Here is a 22,997-nt window from a genome sequence, read left to right as displayed (position 1 = left end):
TTCCATCAGCACAATCATAGAACTGTCAAAAGAGGTTCAAGCAATCAATGCAATTCTTCCAACTGTACTACAGTGAAGTGTACTCCCAGTCGATTACTATTGTTAATTGAGGATATAATATTGCCAAATGCCTCTGATGGTTCTGTTATTGCCATAACAACTGAATCTGAATTGTCTTCAATTGTAACACCCAAACAGATTGATAATGTTCTAAAAACTGGGATACACCTTAACCTTCAGAAGTCAGAATAGACTGAAACAATCATTGGATCCATAGAGTGTTCAATGTTCAATTGCCAAAATGATATATATGACAGTTTTGCTGAGTTCTGGAAGTGTGGTAAATAACATATAGCAGATGCATGGATGGAAAACAGTTCCAAGCATACAATTGCAAGGGAGATTCAGCCATCGATATTGTTTTACAAACTTTAACAACAAAGATTGAAAGTTTGTATAGTGCATCCTAACTGGCTGATGACCATGTCTCACACTGAGTCTGAGCCTGGAAATGTCTTAGCTATACTGTAGTTACTTGTATGTCATTTGTTGTCATTGGAATGTTTTTGGTTCCCGTTACTGAAGCTTTGAACTAAATCACTCTTCCTCTCTCATCAGTAATCTTTCTATCACAGTGTGGGTTACTTCAACCTTCTATGGAGACTCAAGAGGATATGGAATAGGGCAGTATGTCTTTGTAGCAATATACACAAGTATGTGATCACATCTCAATCGGAGTACTATGCTAGTGTTTTCTGTTAGAGTCTTTATACAGTATCATTCTCTACTCCTGATCCCAGCATCATCAGTTTCATGAATTGTAGTGTATACAACTACAACCACCTATTCTGTTTGGTAGACATCACCATCATTACTATAACATCTCCTTTCTTATGCTTTCTGCCATGGTAATATTTCATATGTCTCCACTATGCTCATTTGACTCACAGCTTCAAAAGCTATAGGATTACATGATAAGATCAACTCAGTCTCTATGTACATACGAGATTCAATAATACACAGTAACTGTATTGACTGCATGACAGTTACGTAATATTGTGATTAATGAATAGGAAACTACTATGTCAAAAAAGAAGGTTAAAGCACAGTGAGGAAGTGACTGCATTTCAAAGCTAATTTTCTCCATGAACCTGGCCAGAATCAGTAGCACTGTAGCAGCAATAAACTTGTTAGGAAAATTTTAATCTTGTATACCTGCAACCTAGCTTTTTAGTAACATCTAAGATATAAGCTTTCCTTGGTCTCACCTTTACATGGATCTAGTGAGCTACAAATACCCTTGCTGAGAAAAATTATCTTGAAGTCATTCAATTGATAAGAACACATTTAGCTGACTCAATCGGCAGCTTTTCAATCACAACAGTGAAACCTCAGTTATCTGAACCCCTTGGGAACAGGGGTGGTCTGTAAGTCTGAAAAGTCCATATCTCTGAAACTGTGTATATATAAGCTTAAAATAGCATAAAGAACATTGGTAGATATTTTGCATTTCATCTATCCTAATAGAACAGTCACTACTTTAGAGCAGTCATTTCTGTAGTTTGGTTAACTGAGAATCCAGATAAGTGGGGTTCCACTGTATAAGGTGTGGGCATCAAAATTAGTGTAATATTATATGCTTTTAAAAACTTTTGAATGCTCAAAAAAACTTTTGTTAACTGATCCCTACCAGCAGCTTCCTCAAGCAGCTAGTGACAGCTACATGCAGAGCCAAGCTCAATTTAATTTGTTAAGCTATATATTGACCCTGATCAAATCAAAGTACTTGTATAGAACACTCAACTACTCTAATAGAACATACAAAATACTTGAAAATGTTTCTTTTTCTAGTGTATTCTTGGCTTCTGTCTGTACTATTATCTCACTACTGCACAGTATATTAGGGATACAACCTAAAATAATTATTGATATAGCAATAGAGCACTCATGATCAACTGATAAAAATTAATGTACCGGATCATGAGGGCTTGAAATAAAGGATGGTCCAAAGCTACCACATGTACGTACAGGCTAAATTCCTTGACCTATTTGGGGTAAAAGCTTCTATTCACAACCACAAAGTTTTTATCAGTTGTGTGGTGTAGCGGCGCATGGGATAATAGTACATCAAATAGAATCGAAAGAGAAACAATTTTGCATTAGTGTTTAAAATATCTACTGTATGTTCTATTAATTGTACCTAAATCTTTTAAGAGTATTTTGATTTAACAGATTAATATTAAAGTTAGCAAGTACATATGGCCAGTAGACAGCTCACAGGTTGAGTTCTTATCTCTGTGTAACAACTTGAGGAAGCAAGGGGAGTCTATCAGTCGAACCTAACTCATAGGGGAATGCTTAAAAATGGGTTTTAGGTTGTGTGATAATGTGATAGATCAGTCATGGGTGTAGCTAGAAATTTTAAATAGGTGAGGCAGACTTTGCAAAGCTTATTAATGATACACACACTCTAGTGTGTAGGTCTAAGTATACCCAGTATGCATAGCATGCTCCAGCTAGGGAGGTCTGGTGGCATGCCCCACCCTAAGAAATTTTTGAAAATTATCTGAAGATAATTTTAGTTGTACTTTATGGTAATTGCAAAGAATGCACATATTATGGTATTTTATGCATGTGGCTCAGACCTTGACTCAGAAGTGTGAGCACTGGTATATTATGGCATGCAAACATGTCAATCCAGTGAGTCTGGGGTATATATGCTCCCCAGAGAAAGTTATACCATCTAAGGTTGATTGTGAGAGCACTTTAAAAACTATTGTATTAAAATAATTTTTTGCTTGACTATTGTATTAGGGTGAGTGCTCCACTAGTCTATTAGAGTATATCGATCTTGCATGACCAGTTTCTGAAAATCTTAGTAACCCCTGCCCCTGGATGGGCTACTAAAGTATACAGTAAATTTAAGTAAACAGCAGTTTAAACTGATTTTAGTGCAAGCTTTCAATGCATCTAAAAGGTGCAATGGAGCTCCCACTATTTGGTGGGGCAATTGTCTCACTTGCCTACTTTGTAGCTATGACCTTAGTCTCATATGGGACTTATAGATGTGAAATAATAAACAATTAGTAAACTAGGTCACATTGTAATTAGACTATGAAAATACATGAATTGTGTGAATCTCTTATTACTAAGTTCAGTTGTTGTGATGCGGCGATTATGCCAGCATAATTTCGGGCATAATTAATATGTATGAGTGGGAATCAGGAATTATACTAGCATTTTGAGGTGATTATAAAACTTTAACAGTAGGAAAATCTGCAGATTGCACAATTCCATTTAAGACTATTGGAAGCTCACACATCAATGAAAATGGTGTGATACAGCAATAAACTGGCATTATTAGCCAATTATGGTGGCATAATTTTGGGAATAATGGGAAATTCTCAAAGCATAATAGGTGATTTTTTGAGCACTGCTCAAAAGCATAATGCTCAATTTTTGGAGCATAATAGCCTCATGCCTAGTTGTTGTCACTATTGTACCTGCCAATAGCTATAGGGTTCTGTTTGCTGGGAAGAATTGCTGTCTGGGTTGACTGGAATGGTACAGTGGAGCAAGATTTTACCAGAAAATAAAGATATTGATACTGCCCTTGAGCTACAAGGAGGAAGATAGACTATAAGAAGAGGTTGAACTGTTAGTAGAAAGCTAACTTGTAAGGAAAAAGCTATATGAGCAACAGTACTATAGTACTTTAGAGAACAGTTTAATGGAGGAACAAGCTGGGAAAAAATGGAAAGAAAGTTTTGACCTTTCCCCTTAACTCATTGAGGAGACTCCTGCTATAAACCATAAACATGCAGCTTATTGCAAATAATTTACACTTGCCAATACTGAATCTTTTGCCTCAGGGTTTATCAACAGTAAACTTCATAATGATTTGCAGGGAAGAGAATTGAGATCCTTCCAATGTTCTGGTTACAGTAACTGAGTCAGAGGAAGGTGAAGAACTGCACATGTGTTTCAAAGATGTGGATGGGCCAAGGTCCCAGCAAGTACATCACCAGCTCCCAGTAGTGAGACATCTGTTAAACCAACAGTATAATGTGTATATACATGATAATAAAAAAATTATAATGTACTCTTGGTTGACCATGAGATGCTGATTTTTGCCTTGCAGGAAACTAATGGTTTTTCTGTTGAAGAGAACTGTTTAGTCATCACTTCAATGTGGTAGAGAATAAACATTGTTATGGAATGTCAAACCCGATGGACACCATTACTAGTGCTCCAAGGATGTGTTCCACAGTTCAACCTGGAGAGTAGTATATTAATGCAAGAACTACTCATTTAGTACAAGCAGGCCTGTCAGCACCAACTGCTCCAACAAGTGACAACCAAGCACATGTTACTGTAGCTTTAAGGCACTCTCCCAATTGATGAGTTTACTGGTGAAGATAGCCAAGTTACTTTTGATAATTATTTTCTTGTAAGACCAGCCACATAGTGTACTGTAGTCGCATAATTACCGTACACATATCCAGGCTGTGGGTAGTTTGTTAATGCAAACTTACTCCATTAAAAATAAATACCCAGATAAAATCTAAGCTATGTATGATAGTGTACATGTAAATTGTAAATTTCAATTCCCAGCTTAGCACTTTTAACTTTACAATGTGAGATGCAGTATAGCTAGCTATCTGTCTGGCATTCCTGCATTTGACAGCATATTAAGTGGCAGATTAAATGTATAATATTTATTGCATTTGTATAATTATTTTGCTATCTTTAGTGTTCTATCTTCTGCATACTTTTGTTATGTTTGTTCCATAGCTGCTTGTGAAGATATATGAATATCTTGGTGTAGAGCAGTACAGTATTCCATTACACTATATGCAAACCACAAACATTTCAAGTAATAGAGTACACCTGTCTTGCATGCATGGTTTGGTCACAGTTCAACACCTGCTTGTGATGGTGTTTTTTTTTTTTTAATTTGGTGCTTATAATTACTTGGGTTTTTTTTTTTTTTTTGCTCAAAGCCATAACTAAATATTGTCAATGGAGAAACCTAAATATTTCTAGGGGAATATTTTCAAGGCTCAGGCAGCAATGTTGTAATAAAGTTTTGTGGATTTGCAAACAATCTTAAATGTCACATTTGGCAGTCTAAATGTTATTGTTTTCACTGTTAGTACCAAAAACCTTGGAAATGTTCTCCCTTAAAACATTTAGTCTAATAGACAGCATAACAGGCCTTCCACCTTAGAATGATATCTCGCAGAAATTATTCTTCTCGGAGTGGGGTTGAAAACTGTGAGAAAACCTTCTAATAGAAAAGTCAAACCATTTCATATACTAAAAAAGATCTAAAATCGAATAAAAAAATTTTATCCTATCAAACCACTGACCTCTTACTTTGATAAACTATAGGTGTCTAAAGTCTGTTTAATTTGTACTGCTTATAAATGCTGTATGTTTATTAACCATGTAGCCAACAGCTAAAAACTTTGTCAAAAGAGGTCTGCAAATAGCCTGTTTGTGACTTTAAAAGTTATTGTTTTAGTCAAATGCTTTAAAATTAATTCTGGTGAACTTTGAGACATCATGAAAGCTACACTGGCTACAACATCTGTGACCCTACTGCCAGAGATTCTATACTGTGGTTAGTACCTCCTCACATCAACTACTTCCTCCGCCGCTGTGGTATACAGGTTGTTCGATAGATGCAATAGTCAAAGCTTAAGAGATGATCTAATCGTTATTAATGATGATTGATATGTATGGTGTATACATCTGATACTCTCTGCATTGATCAAAATTCCAAACAATTTATATACCTCACACATATTGTTTCTTGTAGGAGTGTATGATACTTCACCAGTTTTAATACATAACCCCCTTGCCCAATTGTAGTGTACATACTAATTCATGTGAGGTTATACAGGACTAAACCCAATGTATTTCATTGTGATCTATCTCAAAAAAATGCAAACTATACTCACATTTTCACTTCGCAGATCACATAACAATAGTAAAAATGGAAGTATATTGTGATCTAATAATTCTAACTATTGTACATCTACAGTTTGTTAACTTGTAGGAAGATACAATCATCTTTAAGGTACTGACATGTGGGGGTCACCCTGTGGAGATCCTCATGAGAAATGAATTTGCGTATTCCCAAACCATTAGCCATGATCCCATCAGTTACTCTAAAGTGCTTCTCTGGAATACAATACCTATATGCTATCAATCTTACACGATGCTCACAGTCACTGATCTGGTTCAGCAATTTCACGTTAAAATTTCCCCTCATTGGCCAAGTTAGCTCATCATCACGTGGACCCTTCATGAGACACAGGAACACTGACAGGTGGGTACCTTTATGATCACCACATCCGTCTGGGTACACCTTCAAGATCATCTTGTATCCTTTATCATGTGTGTAGAAAGGGTCACTGCACCAAATGCTATTACCTTGAAGTTTCTGGGTGAATTCAGTAATATTCATAGTTACTGGACACACCTGATCACCAGATTTGATCAATGCTGACTTAGCTGTTAACCTGACTGAATGTTGAGCTGCTGAAATTACAGTTGTTACGTCATGAACAACATTGATTAGTTCTTGTGCGGTAATCGTCTGATCAAGTGCAATCATCAATGTATCAATATGTTTTAATGCAGTATCAAGCTTTTGATTGGTAACAGCTAGTGAAATTTTAGTCAATGACAAATGTTCCTCCATTTTTTCTTCCTCGTGATTCTTTTTCCTCTTACGCATCATCCTCTCCTCACACCCCACATTGTGATACTCACACTGGACCATCTCAAGAGGACACTCCTTCCTGTGTGCTTCCATTTCTTCACGAGAGACACTTCCTACTTCACAGTTATTGGGACAGGATAGGGGAAGTTTGGGACACTCCTCTACATGTTTTTCATTAATAAACCAATGTTCTGCTGTAATTTGACAGTGGGGACAGTCAGTCTCACGACGTGGACACTCAGTCTCAACATGACTGGCTAGGTACTGTCGTTGCAATACCATACCACATTCAATTAAGCACTCAACTTCTTCAAGAGGACACTCTTTCCTGTGAGCTTCTATGTCTTCACGAAGGACAGACCCCACCTCACATTGGTTGGGACAGGATAAATGAACCTTGGGACACTGCTCCTTGTGCTCTCCCTCAATGAAATGATGTTCTCCTGTAATGTGGCAGTACTGACAATCAATCTTACGATTTGGACACTCAGTCTCAATGTGACTAGTCAGATATTGTCGTTGTAACATCTTCCCACACTCATTTGAACACTTCACATCCTCAAACTGACAACCATCAATGTTTCCAAGGTGATTGTTTAATTCATTTAGCTCACCCTGCCACTCACAACCTCTCTCCTTGTTAGTACACATCACGTGAAGACTCTTTATCTCTCGATCAGCTTGCTTGTTTACAACAGTAACAAAATCTTCGTTGCGGCAACATGGGCATGGGTTTTCGGTTTTCTTAACATCATCCAAACAAGACTTGCAAAAGTTGTGTCCACAACATCCAGTCAGGTAAGGATCTCGACAAGGATGGATACATATATTACACACATATCGATGATGAGGTGTTTCAGTGAATGTATACTCGTATCCCCCAACTTCGCTACTTGATGAGCTCGTTCTTACTACCGCCATCTAGTCGTTCAGTAGTGGCGCGTAATCTTCTCTCATCAGAATCCCTTTCACCTAGTTGAGTAACAACGTTGCGCATTACAACATCGTATCTTATTTGTCTTACCGAGTACTTTTTGACTGTCGGTAATCGACGAGGTAATCCAGAGGTACAGGGGATTTATTACTTCTTGCAACACAGAAGGCAAAATTCAAAAAGCGTAAAGCGTCATATGGCTTCTTTAATTGACCAAAGAATGTTGTTCTATAATCCATATTAGGAATGATAACAGTAAACAACCACCATAATGGGAGTGAACTATACATGTTTGTGGCTAGTTAACATGTAAGAAGCCATATCACGATTTACAATTTTCACTCTCCAATGTTGCAAGAAGTAATAAATCCCCTGTAAAAGTCGGCATGAACAAAGCGGGAACAAAGCGTCCCTAAAAATAAGTCAATGCGCTTAGCTATAACTAATTTTTTAAAGTGACAATTTGTGACCGGATTTGCGAAAAGGAGTCTTCTACCACCTCCAATTCTATGAGCTTGGAAGACCTAATTCAGTGATGAAGGAATACTGAAATAAGCCTCCATCTGTTAAGTTGTGTCGGTATGGCTGAGTAGCTACCAACCAAATATTCTGAATTTCAAGTCAATAACTATACACTAATCTGAAGTTATGAATTGTCAAAGCCAGTATATTGCATGTGTGTGGAAGACCCCCTTTTTGCAAATCCGGTCACATTTATTTAGCCATGAATTAGATCTACAGAAACAATAACAGTTACCACAAGTAACACAACTGGTGGCAATCTGGATGAGATTGACCATTGCCTTATGAGAGTGATGGGCCAAATGTTCTTAAAGGTAATGTACATCCTCTTAGCTAATTAATGCTCAGTGATCCATTAGGAGTGAAAAGATAAGCAGACATCGTACCAATCCCATTACATGCAGCTACTTAATTTGAGTCCAACTTATCAAATAGCAGGGAGGCAAGGTGCTAGTGAAAAACTGTTGCTTCATTAGCCATAGATACCCCTGTGGTTGAGAAAATTCAATAAAACGACTGAGTAAATTAAACAGACTTGGATTTCACATATGCGAGCTACATACAATCACTTTTTATGCAATTCAGGTGGTACAATTACTATGAATAAGTGGCATGTGACTCATATATACAGTTGTGGCCACACCACCCAAATTTTATAGAACCATCAACCATGCATGCACTGTTTAATTAGCTATCATGCATGCTTAATCTGTGCAGAGAAGAAACTGTTAGTTATAAAGCTAATATGATAACTAGCTATAGAAAGCAGACTCTTACATTGAACGGTTGAACTCCCATACATGTAGCCAGTATGGCTATACACTACATGCCCTTTAGGAATTTAGCTTGCAAGTTATAATATAGCTAAGGTAAATGTCAAATGTTTACAAATGCCCTCTATATATAGTGAGGCAGAATTTCAGAGCAAATAAAGCCAAAATCCAACCCTATCCCCAAACTAAGTCATGCACGAGGCTTGGCTACTATTACCTGTTCTCATGCCCTGCCATGGATACTACTTTATGCATGTAGCTTTGTTTTGTTTTTTCACTCTACTATAAAATCACTGAATCAACTTGTTACCGGTAATTAGTTAATTCTCTTGATGATTTTTGTAATGGTTTAAGTAACCTCCATGTCCCCCATGATTTCATACTAAGTTGAGTAACCATAATCACAACTGTGCATTGCAATCATTTGATTTCTATGCACAATATAAATTAAATACTTATATACCAAGTCTGTATTCTATATTCTATCCCTAAAACTGGGAGTGTATGATAATGGTGCATGGTTAGACCCTGGGAAACATAAAAAACAACATGCATATGATATTAGATTCAAAGCCATATTAGTACGTATAATGCAGCAAAAATTGAAAATTATACCAAACTTAGCTAGCTACTTGTTAGATGTCTAACCTCATTGTCACAGTGTTTATGAAGTTTACAAAATGCATACATGCGAACTGCATGTGTGGGATAGAAGGCATGTTACAACAAATCAGAGTTATCAACACCTTAATTTATAACAACTGACACATTGTTAGTCCAGTACTTCAAAGTGTGGGATAGAAGCTAGTTAAACCCCACCTGTACATGCACTCATATGGGATATCTTAATTGTTGCGAGTTACATACTCATCATGGTGAGATTTAAACGTAGCTTGCTTGTGCTTGAACTCAGTGACCATGTTGACTGGCCATATGCCTTTGGACTTGTAGATCACAAACAGGACAAGAACTTGAAGTAAAAATAATTATTAAATTTGTCCGAATTGGACATACACAATTGGTTCTGCATGTATACCTATAACCTGTTATATTAATTGAATGGAAGTTCCTGCATGGTGAGTCCTATCCAGCCAGCTACTACAGTACAATTAATGTAAGTATAATCTGTTACTATGTATCGGTCAGTTATGAGTATAGCATGTGACTTAACTCTGTTTTGATAGTGTTAACAGTAAGATTGCATGGTGTTGATTAATGGAAGTGCATTCCACAACCATGCAGTAGATCCTGAAGAAGTAGCTAGACGTATATCATTGTCTGTTGGTTGTGCAATGTAATTTGAAGCCACCTTGTGGCACTATAGAAAAGGAGGTAAAATTGTTAATATTGAAAATTGTTGGTTGAATTTTTGATATATAGGTTAGAAGCAGATATTAGCTAGTTTGATAATGACACAGCCTCAAAGATTATGTATAATAATGCTATTTTTCACAACTAAAGAAATAAAGAATTATATCTCCATTAATGACACTAAAATGTGTTATGAAAATGTATGGCTAAAAGATGCGATCATGGTTGTTGACACATCACCAGGTACATAAATCCTTATAAGTTTCAATTATCAGAACTTCAGTGGAAGCATTCTGCCAGATCAGTTAATTCTGCTATTTCTCTACTGTAGACCGTCATGCTCAAAGTACATATTAAGTGTATTGTGATAGCCATGCTACAACTTGTTATTGTTATTGTTATTATCTACTTTACCAGTTAGGCACTGGAAGGTGTACACAGAAGGCAGAGCCTGTTCGAGGTGTTTACCCATAGCCTAGGAGCCAACTCTTCAGTTCCACAACAGCTACATGGCTGCATGTGTATATAATGTGACTAGATCTGCAAAAGGGGTATTATACAGTAGCCTGAAAGCTTTCCAAGTTTGACGAGTCATAACTCATCATGTATTTAATCCATTGCCTTAAAAGTACACCCAGGAATAGTGCTATGTTAGGAGTGTAAGGTGACCAAATTGCAGGCTGGTACCATACTCACAAGTCAAGTTATGAATTGCCAAGTACATGCAATCTATAAGACCCCTTTTGCAGATCTGTTCACAAATGGAATATAGTGAAATATAAAATTCTTGTACGTTTCATAAAGTATGTAACAGTTAACAGACTTTATGCGCCTTGCTACCATTGTATATATTTAGTTGACACAAAGTCTAAACTAAACAAAAAAAAAAGCTGTTAAAGGATATTACAATTATTATTTTTGAAACACCAATATTGGTAAATTACTGCATAATTATATCAGATTGTTGAGACAAGCTTGTTCATTAAGGTATGCTGGAATAATTCTAGCTAGTACATTCCAGTCATAGCATAGCCTATATTTTTGAGGATTTTGTATCTTTAGCTACATCACTCTAATTTTGGAAAGTCTAGCATGGGATTTTTTCTGCACTGATTCACTGATAGTTAGATATACATTGATAGTTAGCTAATAGCTATGTCTCTCTGACTATACTCCCGCTCCATAGGCTTTAGGCCTTTCCTCTATAGTTGGATACTGAATAATAATAGTCTAATAATTGCTGTACCTGCAGTTTAGCTGAGTGTGTATGGTAACCATGATTCAATTAAATTCCATTCTTCCCAAGCATTCCACTAGACCTATACTGTAGCCATTCCCTGCTCACTGATGTACTCTTTGAAGGGCCCATAATTATTTTTATAAACTTCATCGGCCAGGAACCGTCGACTCTGGTGATCTATGGTGACAGGAGTATTAAATAAGCCCCACCCCTTTCAGTACAAATAAGCGTCTGCGCTAATCATCGAAACATGGCGACAGGAGGATACGAATTTAAGTTCTCTACTGAAGTACCTGATCGTCTCGTTTGTAAAATATGTCAACTAGCTAGTCGAGATCCACACCTCAGTGTGTGCTGTGGACACATTTTCTGTAAGACGTGTATTGACAACACTAAGAAATCCGACCATCCCGCTTGTCCTATGTGCCGTGATCAAGAGTTTTCCAGTGTCCTTAACAAACAAATAGATCGTGAAGTAAAGGGTCTTTCCGTTTACTGCGCCAATAATGGGGAAGGATGCTCTTGGAAAGGAGAAGTGCGAGAGTTATTTGTGCACGCAGCCACATGTGGATTCGAAATGATCCGGTGTGACTACCACAACATTGGTTGTATGGAGAAGGTATGCCGTAAGGATATGAAGGCACACAACAAAGAAAGTGCTGAAGAGCATTTGGCATTGAGTGTCACAAAGTTGAGGAATTTAGAACAGTTTGTTTATCAACTTAGTGTGAGTGGTATGATTCAAGGAAACGTGCAGGGAAACTCCATCGGTGGTGATTGGTCTATGCAGCTGAGCAGATTGTCAATAATGACGGGAACATCAGGTGATCAAGTGTGTCCTGTCATTGTGAAGGTGCCAGAGTATACCAGAAAGAAAAGAGACAATGAATTATGGTACAGCAATTCTTTCTACTCTCATGATAAGGGATATAAGATGTGTTGGAAGATTTATCCTGCTGGTGCAGGTGCTGGAAGAGGTACTCACATATCAGTTTCTCTGTGCCTCATGAAGGGTCCACATGACGATGAGTTAACCTGGCCACTGAGGGGGAAATTTGAGTTCAAGTTGTTGAACCAAATCAGTGACTGTGAGCATCATATTTCCAAGACACTGAACTACAGTGGTGAGCAGATTTCAAACAGTGCTGCAGAACGAGTTATTGATGGTGACAGAGCTGCCACTGGGTGGGGTTTTCAGCAATTCATTTCCCATGAAGACCTTGACAAGGTCACTCCAGTATGTCAGTATCTCAAAACTGATTGTATCTTCCTCCAAGTCAACAAAGTATAGACATAGAGCTACTTCAGTGTACAGTGGAGTAGTAAGAGTGCGTGCTTACATGCATGTACAATATATTGTTTGGAATTTTATGGGTCAAACATTTTACTACATTAGATAGCTACTAGTATATGTAAGATCTATGCATTGTTTAAGAATGATTATCTACTTGCTGGTCATAGATCTTTCCTGAAAGACTGTTCTGTTGTAATATATAACACAATTAATATGATGAATGGCTAATAATTGATCAATTTGAGTTTGTACATCAGGCTGGGTCACCGGCATTGGTGGACTATGATCATTGGCCATCATTGCTAGAGTCAGTAGAATACATTTGTCCAAAACACTTGCAGAGCTGTCACTTAGTCTCAAGCTAGGAAGAGTTGACCTTTATATTTTTTATAGGGACTCTGTTTAACATCTTTTTCATGTTTAAAAGTGACTCATCCACATTATAAACACCTTGTATGCTTATTGTATTTCAATGGAAAAAAAGCAATGCAAAGTTGATATGTGAACCAAATTCTTGGAATTATAATTTAAAGTTGCTATGGTTCTCTGCCACAACATCCTGGTTATCTTCTAAATATGGATCAAACCTACCCATAAGTATCATTGAGGAAAACAATAACAACTACCATCAGCAAGTTGTTTACATAACATAGGTACATCCTGGTTATTGTCCAAATATGTCCATGAGAAAGTCTTATGATAATAGCATGCACCTGGCACTGAACCATACATACTATCACATATATAAGCAGGCCCATGGGAATTGATAACAGTGGAAATTGAAACTGAGTTGCCAACATGACCTAGCTTTAGGAAATTTTGAAGGGTTATAAATTGTACTGTGCAGAACTCAACTAAATGTACACAAAAGTGTGGTATGTGTGCAAATAATTTTAACTATAGATTAAATCTTTTTATAATGTTGTGCAATTAGTTATAGTCGCTGGTAATTTGTTCCGCAATCTGGGTAAAAGCAAGAGTCCATATAAGATGAATAAGCCAACTGTTGTAAATGATTGCTTAAATCTATTTCAGTGCACGTGAGCCCTGAAGATTATATTACTGGTTTTCATGTATTTTTAGTAGATCTCCTGGGCTGACAGCTCCAGATGCAAGTAGTGAGAGAATTTAAACATGACAAAACCTGAAATTTAATCTCTGGAATGATGTCATAAACAATAGGTAGGGATAATAGTCAGATATGAGGAAAAGGGATTTTCCAGAAACTCAATTGAAACTTCCCTGGGGCTACATGGCACAGTGAAGAAATAGTCAATTCTTATAACACATCTATATATGCATGCAGAATAAGTGACCATTGAATTTAAGTCAGGAAAGTGGTGTAAATCTTGTGTTGTTTATACTAGGTATGGTTACAAGGTAGCACTGCATGGCTAATACACATGATAATATTATAATTATGTCCTGTATATGTTTTGCTATAAGTTTGAGTAGTTATACCACCTGCCATTGATGTACAATTGAAATAATGCCCCACAAACACCTACGTACATAGGTGTATTGATAATTCAGTGAATCTTTTGCATGCAATTATAAAGTTGTTTTGTTTACTTATACGTAGATAAAGTGTACGTCTATATAAATTTGTGACCCTATTTTGGAAATAGTGTTGTTTTAGTTCTAAGGAACTAGAACTAAATCTAGTTTTAGTACAGCAATTTAATTCTAGTTCTAGTACACTAGAACTAAACTAAAATTGTGGTCTATTTTAGTTCTAAAACTAAAACTAAACTAAAATTCTTTCAATTTTTGATTCAAAAACTAGAACTAAACCAAAACCATTAAAACTTTTAGCTCAAGAACTAGAACTAACTGAAAGGTTTCTCAAGCAATCCTACATAAAAAGGTATTGTGCACTATATAAACCACTTAACACCTTTCTTTGAAGTCTTAGATGGTGATACCTGCAACTGCTACTATAAAACATTGTTATTCAACATTAATTCTGCTGATTTAGGTTATTTAAGCATTCTATATAGAGCTTCTGTTCATTTGTTCACAATGGCAAGTGGAAGTTGTGCTGAACCAGGTGGAAGGCCTAAGTCAAGTGGAGTGTGGAACCACTTCAGGCATGATAAGATCAAGGACAAAAGTGTGTGTACTGTGAAAACTACTGATGGTTTAATTTGTGGTATATAAAGAATTTAAAGGACAATATTCTATAAACTTGAAGAAGCATTTGAAGACGTGCCATACTGATGCTTATAAACATTTTGAAGAAGCTGAAATTGAAAAGACAAAGGGAGAGGTTCTTCTAGCCATTTGAAACAGTCTTTCTTGCCAATACGTAGTTTAGGATCTAAATTGTACAACCCTAATAACTGAAACAGTCCTCCTTGCCAATACGTAGTTTAGGATCTAAATTGTACAACCCTAATAACAATAAACATAAGGCTATTATACATTTCATCTTGCAATCTTTATAGGTGCTAACAATGTACCACTGAATTTAGTAGATAACAGCAAATTCCATGTAATAATTGAAGAATTGAATTCTCGGTACAGTTTGCCTCATTGATATAAAATGGGAAATAAAATTGAAAAATCTATCAGAACACCAAATCTAAAGTTTCTGGAAGTCTAGGGGGTGCTACCAAGGTTAGTATAGGTGAAGATATCTAAAACTAACACTAACTATAATGAAACTAATACTAACTAAAATTACAAAATATGGGGTACCAGAACTAATACTAACTAAAACTGTGGTGGAATTGGGGCACTAGAACTAAAACTAACTAAAACTGTAGTGGACTATGGGTACAAGAACTAGAACTAAACTAAAATGAATTTGCTGTACTAAAACAACACTATTTGGAAACTGACCATACATTTGGGCACATTGACCAATTTTCTTTTTTATAGCTACTATGAAGCACTGAGCGAGGCACTGAGTGGTTATCTACCTTGTGTGAAAATTTTGTGACGATACAATGAAGCATTCCAAAGATAATTATGGTTAATTTACTATCTAATACATTACAAACTAACTTTTCATTATCAGTTTATAGAACTGCATAGTGATTAGGTGTGACAAATTGATGACAAATCACTTTGTTGACAAAGATCTCCATTTTTACAATCTAAAACAACGTTGAAACCGGGTCACTACTGCTGACCCGGATGACCCACTGACCCGGATTAATTAAAGCCGAGACGTGTTTCGGATAGTCTCGGGCGAGCGAACGAGTCTACATTTTGAGCGTTCGATTCGTGTTGAGTAAATATTGCAACTTCAGCCTAGCTGTAGGTTGAAGACCAAAAAAAAAAAAAAAAAAAGGTCTTCACCTACTGACAATAGCTACCCCTCACCATAGATACCCTCAGTTTCGTGCTACATACTGCACTTACTAACAAATAGGCGTGGCTGAGTATATGTTGGGTCATCCGGGTCACATTTTCTCCGGGTCATCCCGGTTTACAATTTATCCGGGTCTGACCCGGATTGGATCACGTGAGAAACGAAATTGTTAGTTTGATGACGTGGAACTTATAAACGCTATCGCGTAGCTCTTTCGTGAGCCACGCCCACGACCCGGTTTCAACGTTGATCTAAAATGGATGAAAAGAGATCCTTGAGAGTTTAATCATGTGTTATTTGTGCTTTTTCTCAATTAAATCACTTGTATTATTGTCTAAAGACAAGAAAATGTTTGGTATTGGGAATGAACAAATCACCCAATTTGTAAGTTAATTGCTGTCCCACGCATTGTGAAACTACTACATGGTCTGAAATAATTCAGTATATCTCCTAGAATAAAGAAGCTATGGGTGTGAAATTTCACAGCAAGAAGGCTTAATAGTTGCTTTATCAGAATATGCAAAAAATTAATTTAAAAAAAATTTGCTGAAATTTACAATTGAGCGTTCCCACAAATTATTCACGTGCCCAAATGTATGGTTTTCCAAAATATGGTCACATTTGTGATGTGCTCCTTTGGGCAAAGAAAAATGGCTGTAGCCTTATCACTGCTGTAGTAGTCACTATTTCTATATAAATTCATTTGCTTCTTGCAATGCCATAACGTTAGCTTACTGTACAACAGGAAATTTTGACAGAAGGAACAATTGACAAATCCACAGCTTTTGATGAATTAACATTTGATCATAGATCTACACGTTTGGATATGCTTATAGATATTTTACGGAGTAAAAGTTGACTAAATTACCTGGTTTACTGATCTTTTTTTTTTACTTTTCCTTTCATCAAAATTTCTGAGTCAGCTGTAGAAACTAGAGCTAAAACATCAGTACAATGGCTATACAATTGTGTGAAAATGTGTGTGATTACCTACTAATCACATAGTGACAGTACTTCCGCACCAGCAACTTAACCATTACTAAGCAACAGGAATTTGAAAAATAACCATGGCAAAAGTCTAATCACACTTAGCAACCATTGCTATGGCACAAACAACCATTGCTATGGTGCAAAATGACATTTACATCAGCAATGGTTACTTTAACAATGGTTACTTAGCAACCATTGCTAAGCAAGAGCACCTATATGGACATCGTTTCTAATAGAATCACACCATACTGTTGGAGTAACAGTACAATTACTGAAACTACCAGTGTTAATTGCACTCCTACTAATGAGTATGGCAAATCAAATCACTATGTGATTAGCACTAAAAAGTTAAAACAAACAAAATAGAAATTAAGACCATAATGTGACATATTTTTGTGCAAATTTTTTCTTCAATTTGGCTTTGCAGCAAAATAACTACTCCAGTTGAATTAATCTTTATTAAATTCAATTACAGGGGAATAGTTGTACTCGTAACAGCCAAAATTGCACTCAAATGTGTGTGATTACCAATACTATTTATAATGGTTTTCAACAATTCCATAGACCATAGGTGGACTAGCAGATTCTGTTGGTTTGTTATACACAGAAGACCTACACTACAAAAAAAAAAACAATCAGCTTTATTTCAGGTGCTTTCCAAGTCATTGGAAGGACCATATTTCCACACCTTTCCAAACAGTCCTTTGGAAATATGGCCCTTCCAATGCCTTTTGGAAAGCACCTGAATGTTGATCATGTTTTGTAGTGCTAGCTAGTGAGTGCAGTCTTCTTAATTTTTGAATATTTCTTAAATTTTCTTTGTTACAAAATTTGTGAAACTATAAACAGTTAAGTTGTGATAGTTAAGTCTGTGTCTATGAATAAGATGTTGTGATTTTAGCATAGCTTGCAAAATATACACTCTGTAGCTTGTTGGACACTCAATAAAGAATTAGATCAACACTCAAAGCAGATTGACATATGCTTCTCCTTGTCTATCACTGGCACATTGCTGCAGCAAAATGGTCAGTCATGCAGGTTGACAGCCATGATACAACAGTCAAACTTTTATAATACATAGGTATTTTACTGACTTAAAATTTAATTGCTCTCATATTCAATTCAGGTAATCCAACTTTTACTGTAATAATATTATATTATTTCTCTGATGCGTGCCCAATAGATTGACATGCATTGTTTGTTAGATAATTTCTCAAAGTGCTACCATCATGTAAACAAAATTATTGTAGCTAAAGTGTACATTATTGCCCCAGCATCATAAATAGTCAAACCTCAGGCTGCCTATGCATGCATGGAAAAACCTGGATGAGTAACCCGATTATCAACCTGTACACTTTTCAGAGTATCCTTAGTGAGCTTTGCATGTATGGCAGATTTATTAGCATATTCTGTGAAAAACACATCTATAAAATAAAAGACAGTTTACATAGAGTTAGTTTAATCAAAAACTATGAAACCCCAAACGAGGCACAGCAGTGCAGTCAGCTTTGGGAATTAGACCCGCACTATATACCACTGCACCACGTATACTCACCTCAAGCTTATAAATGTGAAACTGCATGAATATAATAAGTAACGAAGGCAAAGAAGAAACCAATGCCAACCTAACATGAAGTTTGCCATTCCTTCAGGCTCTACTGATAGACTCCACCAGCAGCTAGTTATGTACCATATTATACAGGGGTTTTGTATCTGTCTACTGCTAAATTTAAATATCAAAAGTACTCGTAGAATACCAATAACAATTGACCAAACAAAATCATGTATTTCTACAAAAAACACCAATGTGTGGGCCAAAATTGTCCTCTGTATATACTGTTAGCTATGTGCATGCACAAAATAAGCTGGCATATCAAAAAAATACATTCGGATGTAATTGTGTAACTGATTGTTGAATTAAAGGATCATTCTAAAGCAACTATACTTGTAGCTCCTTACTTGACTATACATTATGATGTTTTGGATTTAGGCTTCTATTAGCAATCACTTAAGCTACTAATGATAAATTGACACTTTCAAAACATACTGAGCTAGCTAACTAGCTATACAGAGTTTTAATTTTCATGACAATTTAATGGCCTACAGGAAAAATTCAAATGTTCGCATGACCTGCACATTGGTTTTTCTCTGTGAGCTCTATTAGAGTGTAATTTAGGCAGCCTAAAAATTGTGCAAGTCGAGAAAATCGAATCGCAGAAGGGTTGATTAATTTTGTAGCAGCTGCTGCATAGGCTTGCAGGCGTAAACAGCCGTGTTCAGAACGATATGACTAGCTCAGAACCTACAATTAAAATTACGTGATCCTGGTTGCGTTCACGTGATCTTATGTGAACACTATAGTATGTTCACGTTAAGCTGAATCCTCAAAAACATTTAATAACTCATGGATGCAATTACTCACGATCTTGAATTTGGCTCATTTGTAGCACTGCTTGACCCGCTAAAAATATTTTATAATCTTTTTGTTCAAATGTTTGACATAATATTTACGGCCAATCAAAATTTTCACAATACATTTCCTATGTTGAATCCATACAAACACAGTGTCCATTACAGCCCTTTCCCGAACTTGTAATGGAACCAAACCATACGTGTCTGTTGTTGACACCTTTGCTGTTACCAATAATCATCTGGTTGGCTGAAATGTTAACTCTGTTGAGAAAAAATCCACATTTACTTTTTAGCTGTTTTTCAGGATTCAGCTCAACGTGAACATATTATAGTCTCATGCTTTTGTGCGCGTGTGTGTGTGTTGGGGGAGGGGGAGGGGGGCAAAAAGGTAAATTTGTGGTGACGAATAGCAAATAGTCTATGGCTCGCGTGCTTTGGATGCAGAGCTTGCAAGCCAAAGCGCGCCGTTTTCCATTTTCACTTCGTTAACAGGCATTTGCCATTCATCACCACTAATCAACTATCCCCAAAAGTTGCTGATCTGGCTGCACAAAACTATTTCAGCTACACAAACGTTTTTCTTCGCCCCCACAAAAAAAAGCTGGTCTGGGCACGAGACTACCAGGGAGACTACTACGTGAACACGAGGTGACACGTGGTCCGATATCTCTGTCTGTTTTCCTGTGATCACACAAGACAAGTACGTAAGATCTGTGCCTTTTATATGTGGTCTTTTTGTCACGTTTTTTAAAAACGTAGAATTGTCGTGAAGGCATAGCTACCAGGTGGCAAGATGGCGGTTGCAGACGGGAGGAGCTCGTCATGCAGCGAAGTAGTCTGTCGGCGCCCGCCCCTTCGCAAAGAGTAGATCTAAGGGTCTGGTATGCTTACTATAGTGGAGTTGTACCGGATTACCAGAGGCGTAGCTAAGGGGGGGGGCAAGGGGGGGCATTTGCCCCCCCATCACTAAATGATTCTTTCTTTAAAACCTTCGTCACAAGTTTACCAGTATTAAACTGACACGCAAATGACTGTAAATTATGTACACTACTACGCGGTATCACCAGGGGTTGCTAGTGAATGCGCACACACAATATTCAACTCGCTCGTGGATCCATCAAACGAAAATATTAGAGACATACTTCTATATTTAGCCTAGATTACTCGCGTGATAGAACATTTTTGAATCTAAAAAGAGTGACCCGCTTCTCCGCGGCAGGAGTCACAACTCACAAGTGACAAAGGAGACCAATTGACGCTACGAACCTACTGCCTACGAGATGATAAAGTGTTAGCTAAATAAATGTACCAAGTTTATTTTATCGAGTCGATCACACTGGATCTTTGTACGTACGGCAGTGCAGTCTGTTTTTACTTTGTCAGTCAGTCAGTCAGGTGGATCAATCAAGCTTACAAGTTCTGCTACCAAGACAGGTGGGATTTCGTGCAATACATGGCATTTGAATTTCGCCTAGTGAAGTGAGTGAATACGTCATCCTGTCAGCAGTGTGCTAGGACTGCAGCACAGGCTGTGGCTAACGTAAAGTAACCTGTATTTGCACTAAAGTATTAGCTCTACGGGATTGTGGATGAATTTGTTGGAGTACAGTTGTGGCACGTGCGATGATGCTCGACGAATATAGCTACCTCGATTGGAAGCAGTCAGTACTGAAATAGTTACGTAGCTAGTTATTTAAGCTGTAATAATACAACACCCTATGTTGGCTAGCCCACCATTGGGTCATTAGCCTTTTTTGCAATCATGAATGATTTTGAGTGTTTAGTGGGGGCATGCCTGCCCCTCCATCACCTTCTGGCTAGCTACGCCCCTGCGGATTACCAAAATCTGGTGCAACCTATCAGAACGCTCCACGTTTAATCAGCGCATTTTTGTGTATGTTGACGTCAAAAGGGAATCAAATGCCTTAACAGTACTGAAGAAACAAAGGAGTTAGCTAATAAAGAAGAAAGTGTTATATTGGGAAGGACTTTTCGCCTTGTTTGATACGCGAAAAAACCATGTTACGCTCTGATTTCCTAGGTAGGGAGACATGTGTCTTATAAAAGTAGACCAATCCACTTTCGCCTGTGTAAAGGCGAAGAAAGTTCAATATCTCTGCCACAGTTTTGGGTGAGGCACTTCCGTTAAGGCCATTTCGTTACGTCATTACATTCAAATTAAATTCCTCTGGAACAACTCGGTGATACTAAGCATACCAGACCCTTACTCTATGCGAAGGGGCGGGCGCCACCAGACTAGCAGCGAAGTTGGTGGATTTGAGTATACATTCATTGACACACCTCATCATCGATATGTGTGTAGCATATGTATTCATCCTTGTCGAGACCCTTACCTAACTGGATGTTGTGGACACAACTTTTGTAAATCTTGTTTGGATGATGTTAAGAAAACTGCAAACTGATGCCCATGTTGCCACAACAAAGATTTTATCACTGTCATAAACAAACAAGCTGATCGAGAGATTAGGAGTCTTCATGTGATGTGTACTAACAAGGAAAGAGGTTGTGAGTGGCAGGGTGAACTGAATGACATCAACAATCACCTTGGAAACAATGATGGTTGTCGGTTTGAAGATGTGAAGTGTTCCGATGAGTGTGGGAAGATGTTACAACGACAATAACTGTCTAGTCATGTTGAGACTGAATGTTCAAATGTGACTGTCTCTGGGAAAACCGGTCTTATCGCCCATTTAAAAGTATCAAGAAACGTTGGTTTTAAATATTCTGTGTGTTGTAGCTGGCCAATGGTGGTAGCTACGCATACCAAATTTTCACACGTTTCACAACAATTTCTTACCTTCCTGATCATCCACTGAAGAAGTAGTCAACAACTAAGTTTCCTGCCATTTTAGATAGTTTTTAAACCGAGGTTGTCTGTATCAGGCGAGCTCCAGAAGGGTGGGAGGCGGGGGCCCTGGAAGGCGAGCAAGATGGTGTTCAGAAATTGAAGAGACGTGCTGGGATGAATTAGGCCAAGTTATAGGCCATTCAGGGCTCAGAACTGGCTAAAATGAAAGGAAATTTACAGCACAGGTCATTGTCCAACACCACAGAGCTGCACAGCCACACACAGCCATCTCCTGGTTGGCCAGGGCTCCATCAAAGCAGCCAGCAAAAGCAGACCACTTTACTCTGGTGGACTGTGGCAGTGAAACTTGATAGTGCATTCATTAAGCTTTGTGTTTGTGTGAACAAATCAAACTTCCTGTCTTGGGCGATAAGAACGGTTTTCGTAGATCCAGTCACAAATCGTCAAGTTGAGTGTCAGTACTGCCACGTTACAGGAGGACGACAGTTTATTGAAGGAGACCACATAGAACAGTGTCCCAAGCTTCTTCTACCCTGCCCTAACAATTGCAAAGCTTCTTGTCCAACGGTAATTCGTAAAAGTGCAAAATGTCGTGCAATTGGTCTTGTAAGTACCCTTCGATATTTTCCTCGTGAAGAT

At 37.5% G+C, this 22,997-nt stretch overlaps 2 protein-coding genes across 3 annotated transcripts; one reads left to right on the top strand and one right to left on the bottom strand.

Annotated features, from left to right (window-relative positions):
• Positions 1-5,967: 5,967 nt before the first annotated feature.
• LOC136253390 (TNF receptor-associated factor 4-like) lies at positions 5,968-7,915 on the bottom strand. 2 transcript variants are annotated; one of them, XM_066046042.1, is made up of 2 exons: positions 7,758-7,915; positions 5,968-7,705 (listed from the first exon to the last, which is right to left on the bottom strand). In XM_066046042.1, exon 2 carries the CDS (start codon positions 7,652-7,654, stop codon positions 6,044-6,046), a length of 1,611 nt encoding a protein of 536 aa, XP_065902114.1. In that variant the 5' UTR covers positions 7,655-7,705; positions 7,758-7,915; the 3' UTR covers positions 5,968-6,043. The 2 variants fall into 2 exon arrangements, with proteins under 2 accessions (XP_065902114.1, XP_065902115.1); XM_066046043.1 differs by having other exon boundaries at positions 7,765-7,888.
• Positions 7,916-11,747: 3,832 nt separating this feature from the next.
• On the top strand, positions 11,748-12,987 carry LOC136252804 (TNF receptor-associated factor 4-like). Its single transcript, XM_066045377.1, has one exon. The coding sequence runs from the start codon at positions 11,764-11,766 to the stop codon at positions 12,802-12,804; it is 1,041 nt and encodes a 346-aa protein (XP_065901449.1). The 5' UTR covers positions 11,748-11,763; the 3' UTR covers positions 12,805-12,987.
• Positions 12,988-22,997: the final 10,010 nt, after the last annotated feature.

This window comes from Dysidea avara, chromosome 4, assembly GCF_963678975.1.
Source record: "Dysidea avara chromosome 4, odDysAvar1.4, whole genome shotgun sequence".
Classification (NCBI taxonomy): Eukaryota; Metazoa; Porifera; class Demospongiae; order Dictyoceratida; family Dysideidae; genus Dysidea; species Dysidea avara.
The sequence above is the reverse complement of the archived record's forward strand: the minus strand, read 5'-3'. Positions and strand labels throughout refer to the sequence as shown.

Coding starts and splice junctions, on each gene's coding strand:
- LOC136252804 (XM_066045377.1), top strand. CDS start 11,764: ATGGCGACAGGAGGATACGAATTTAAGTTCTCTACTGAAGTACCTGAT.
- LOC136253390 (XM_066046042.1), bottom strand. CDS start 7,654: ATGGCGGTAGTAAGAACGAGCTCATCAAGTAGCGAAGTTGGGGGATAC.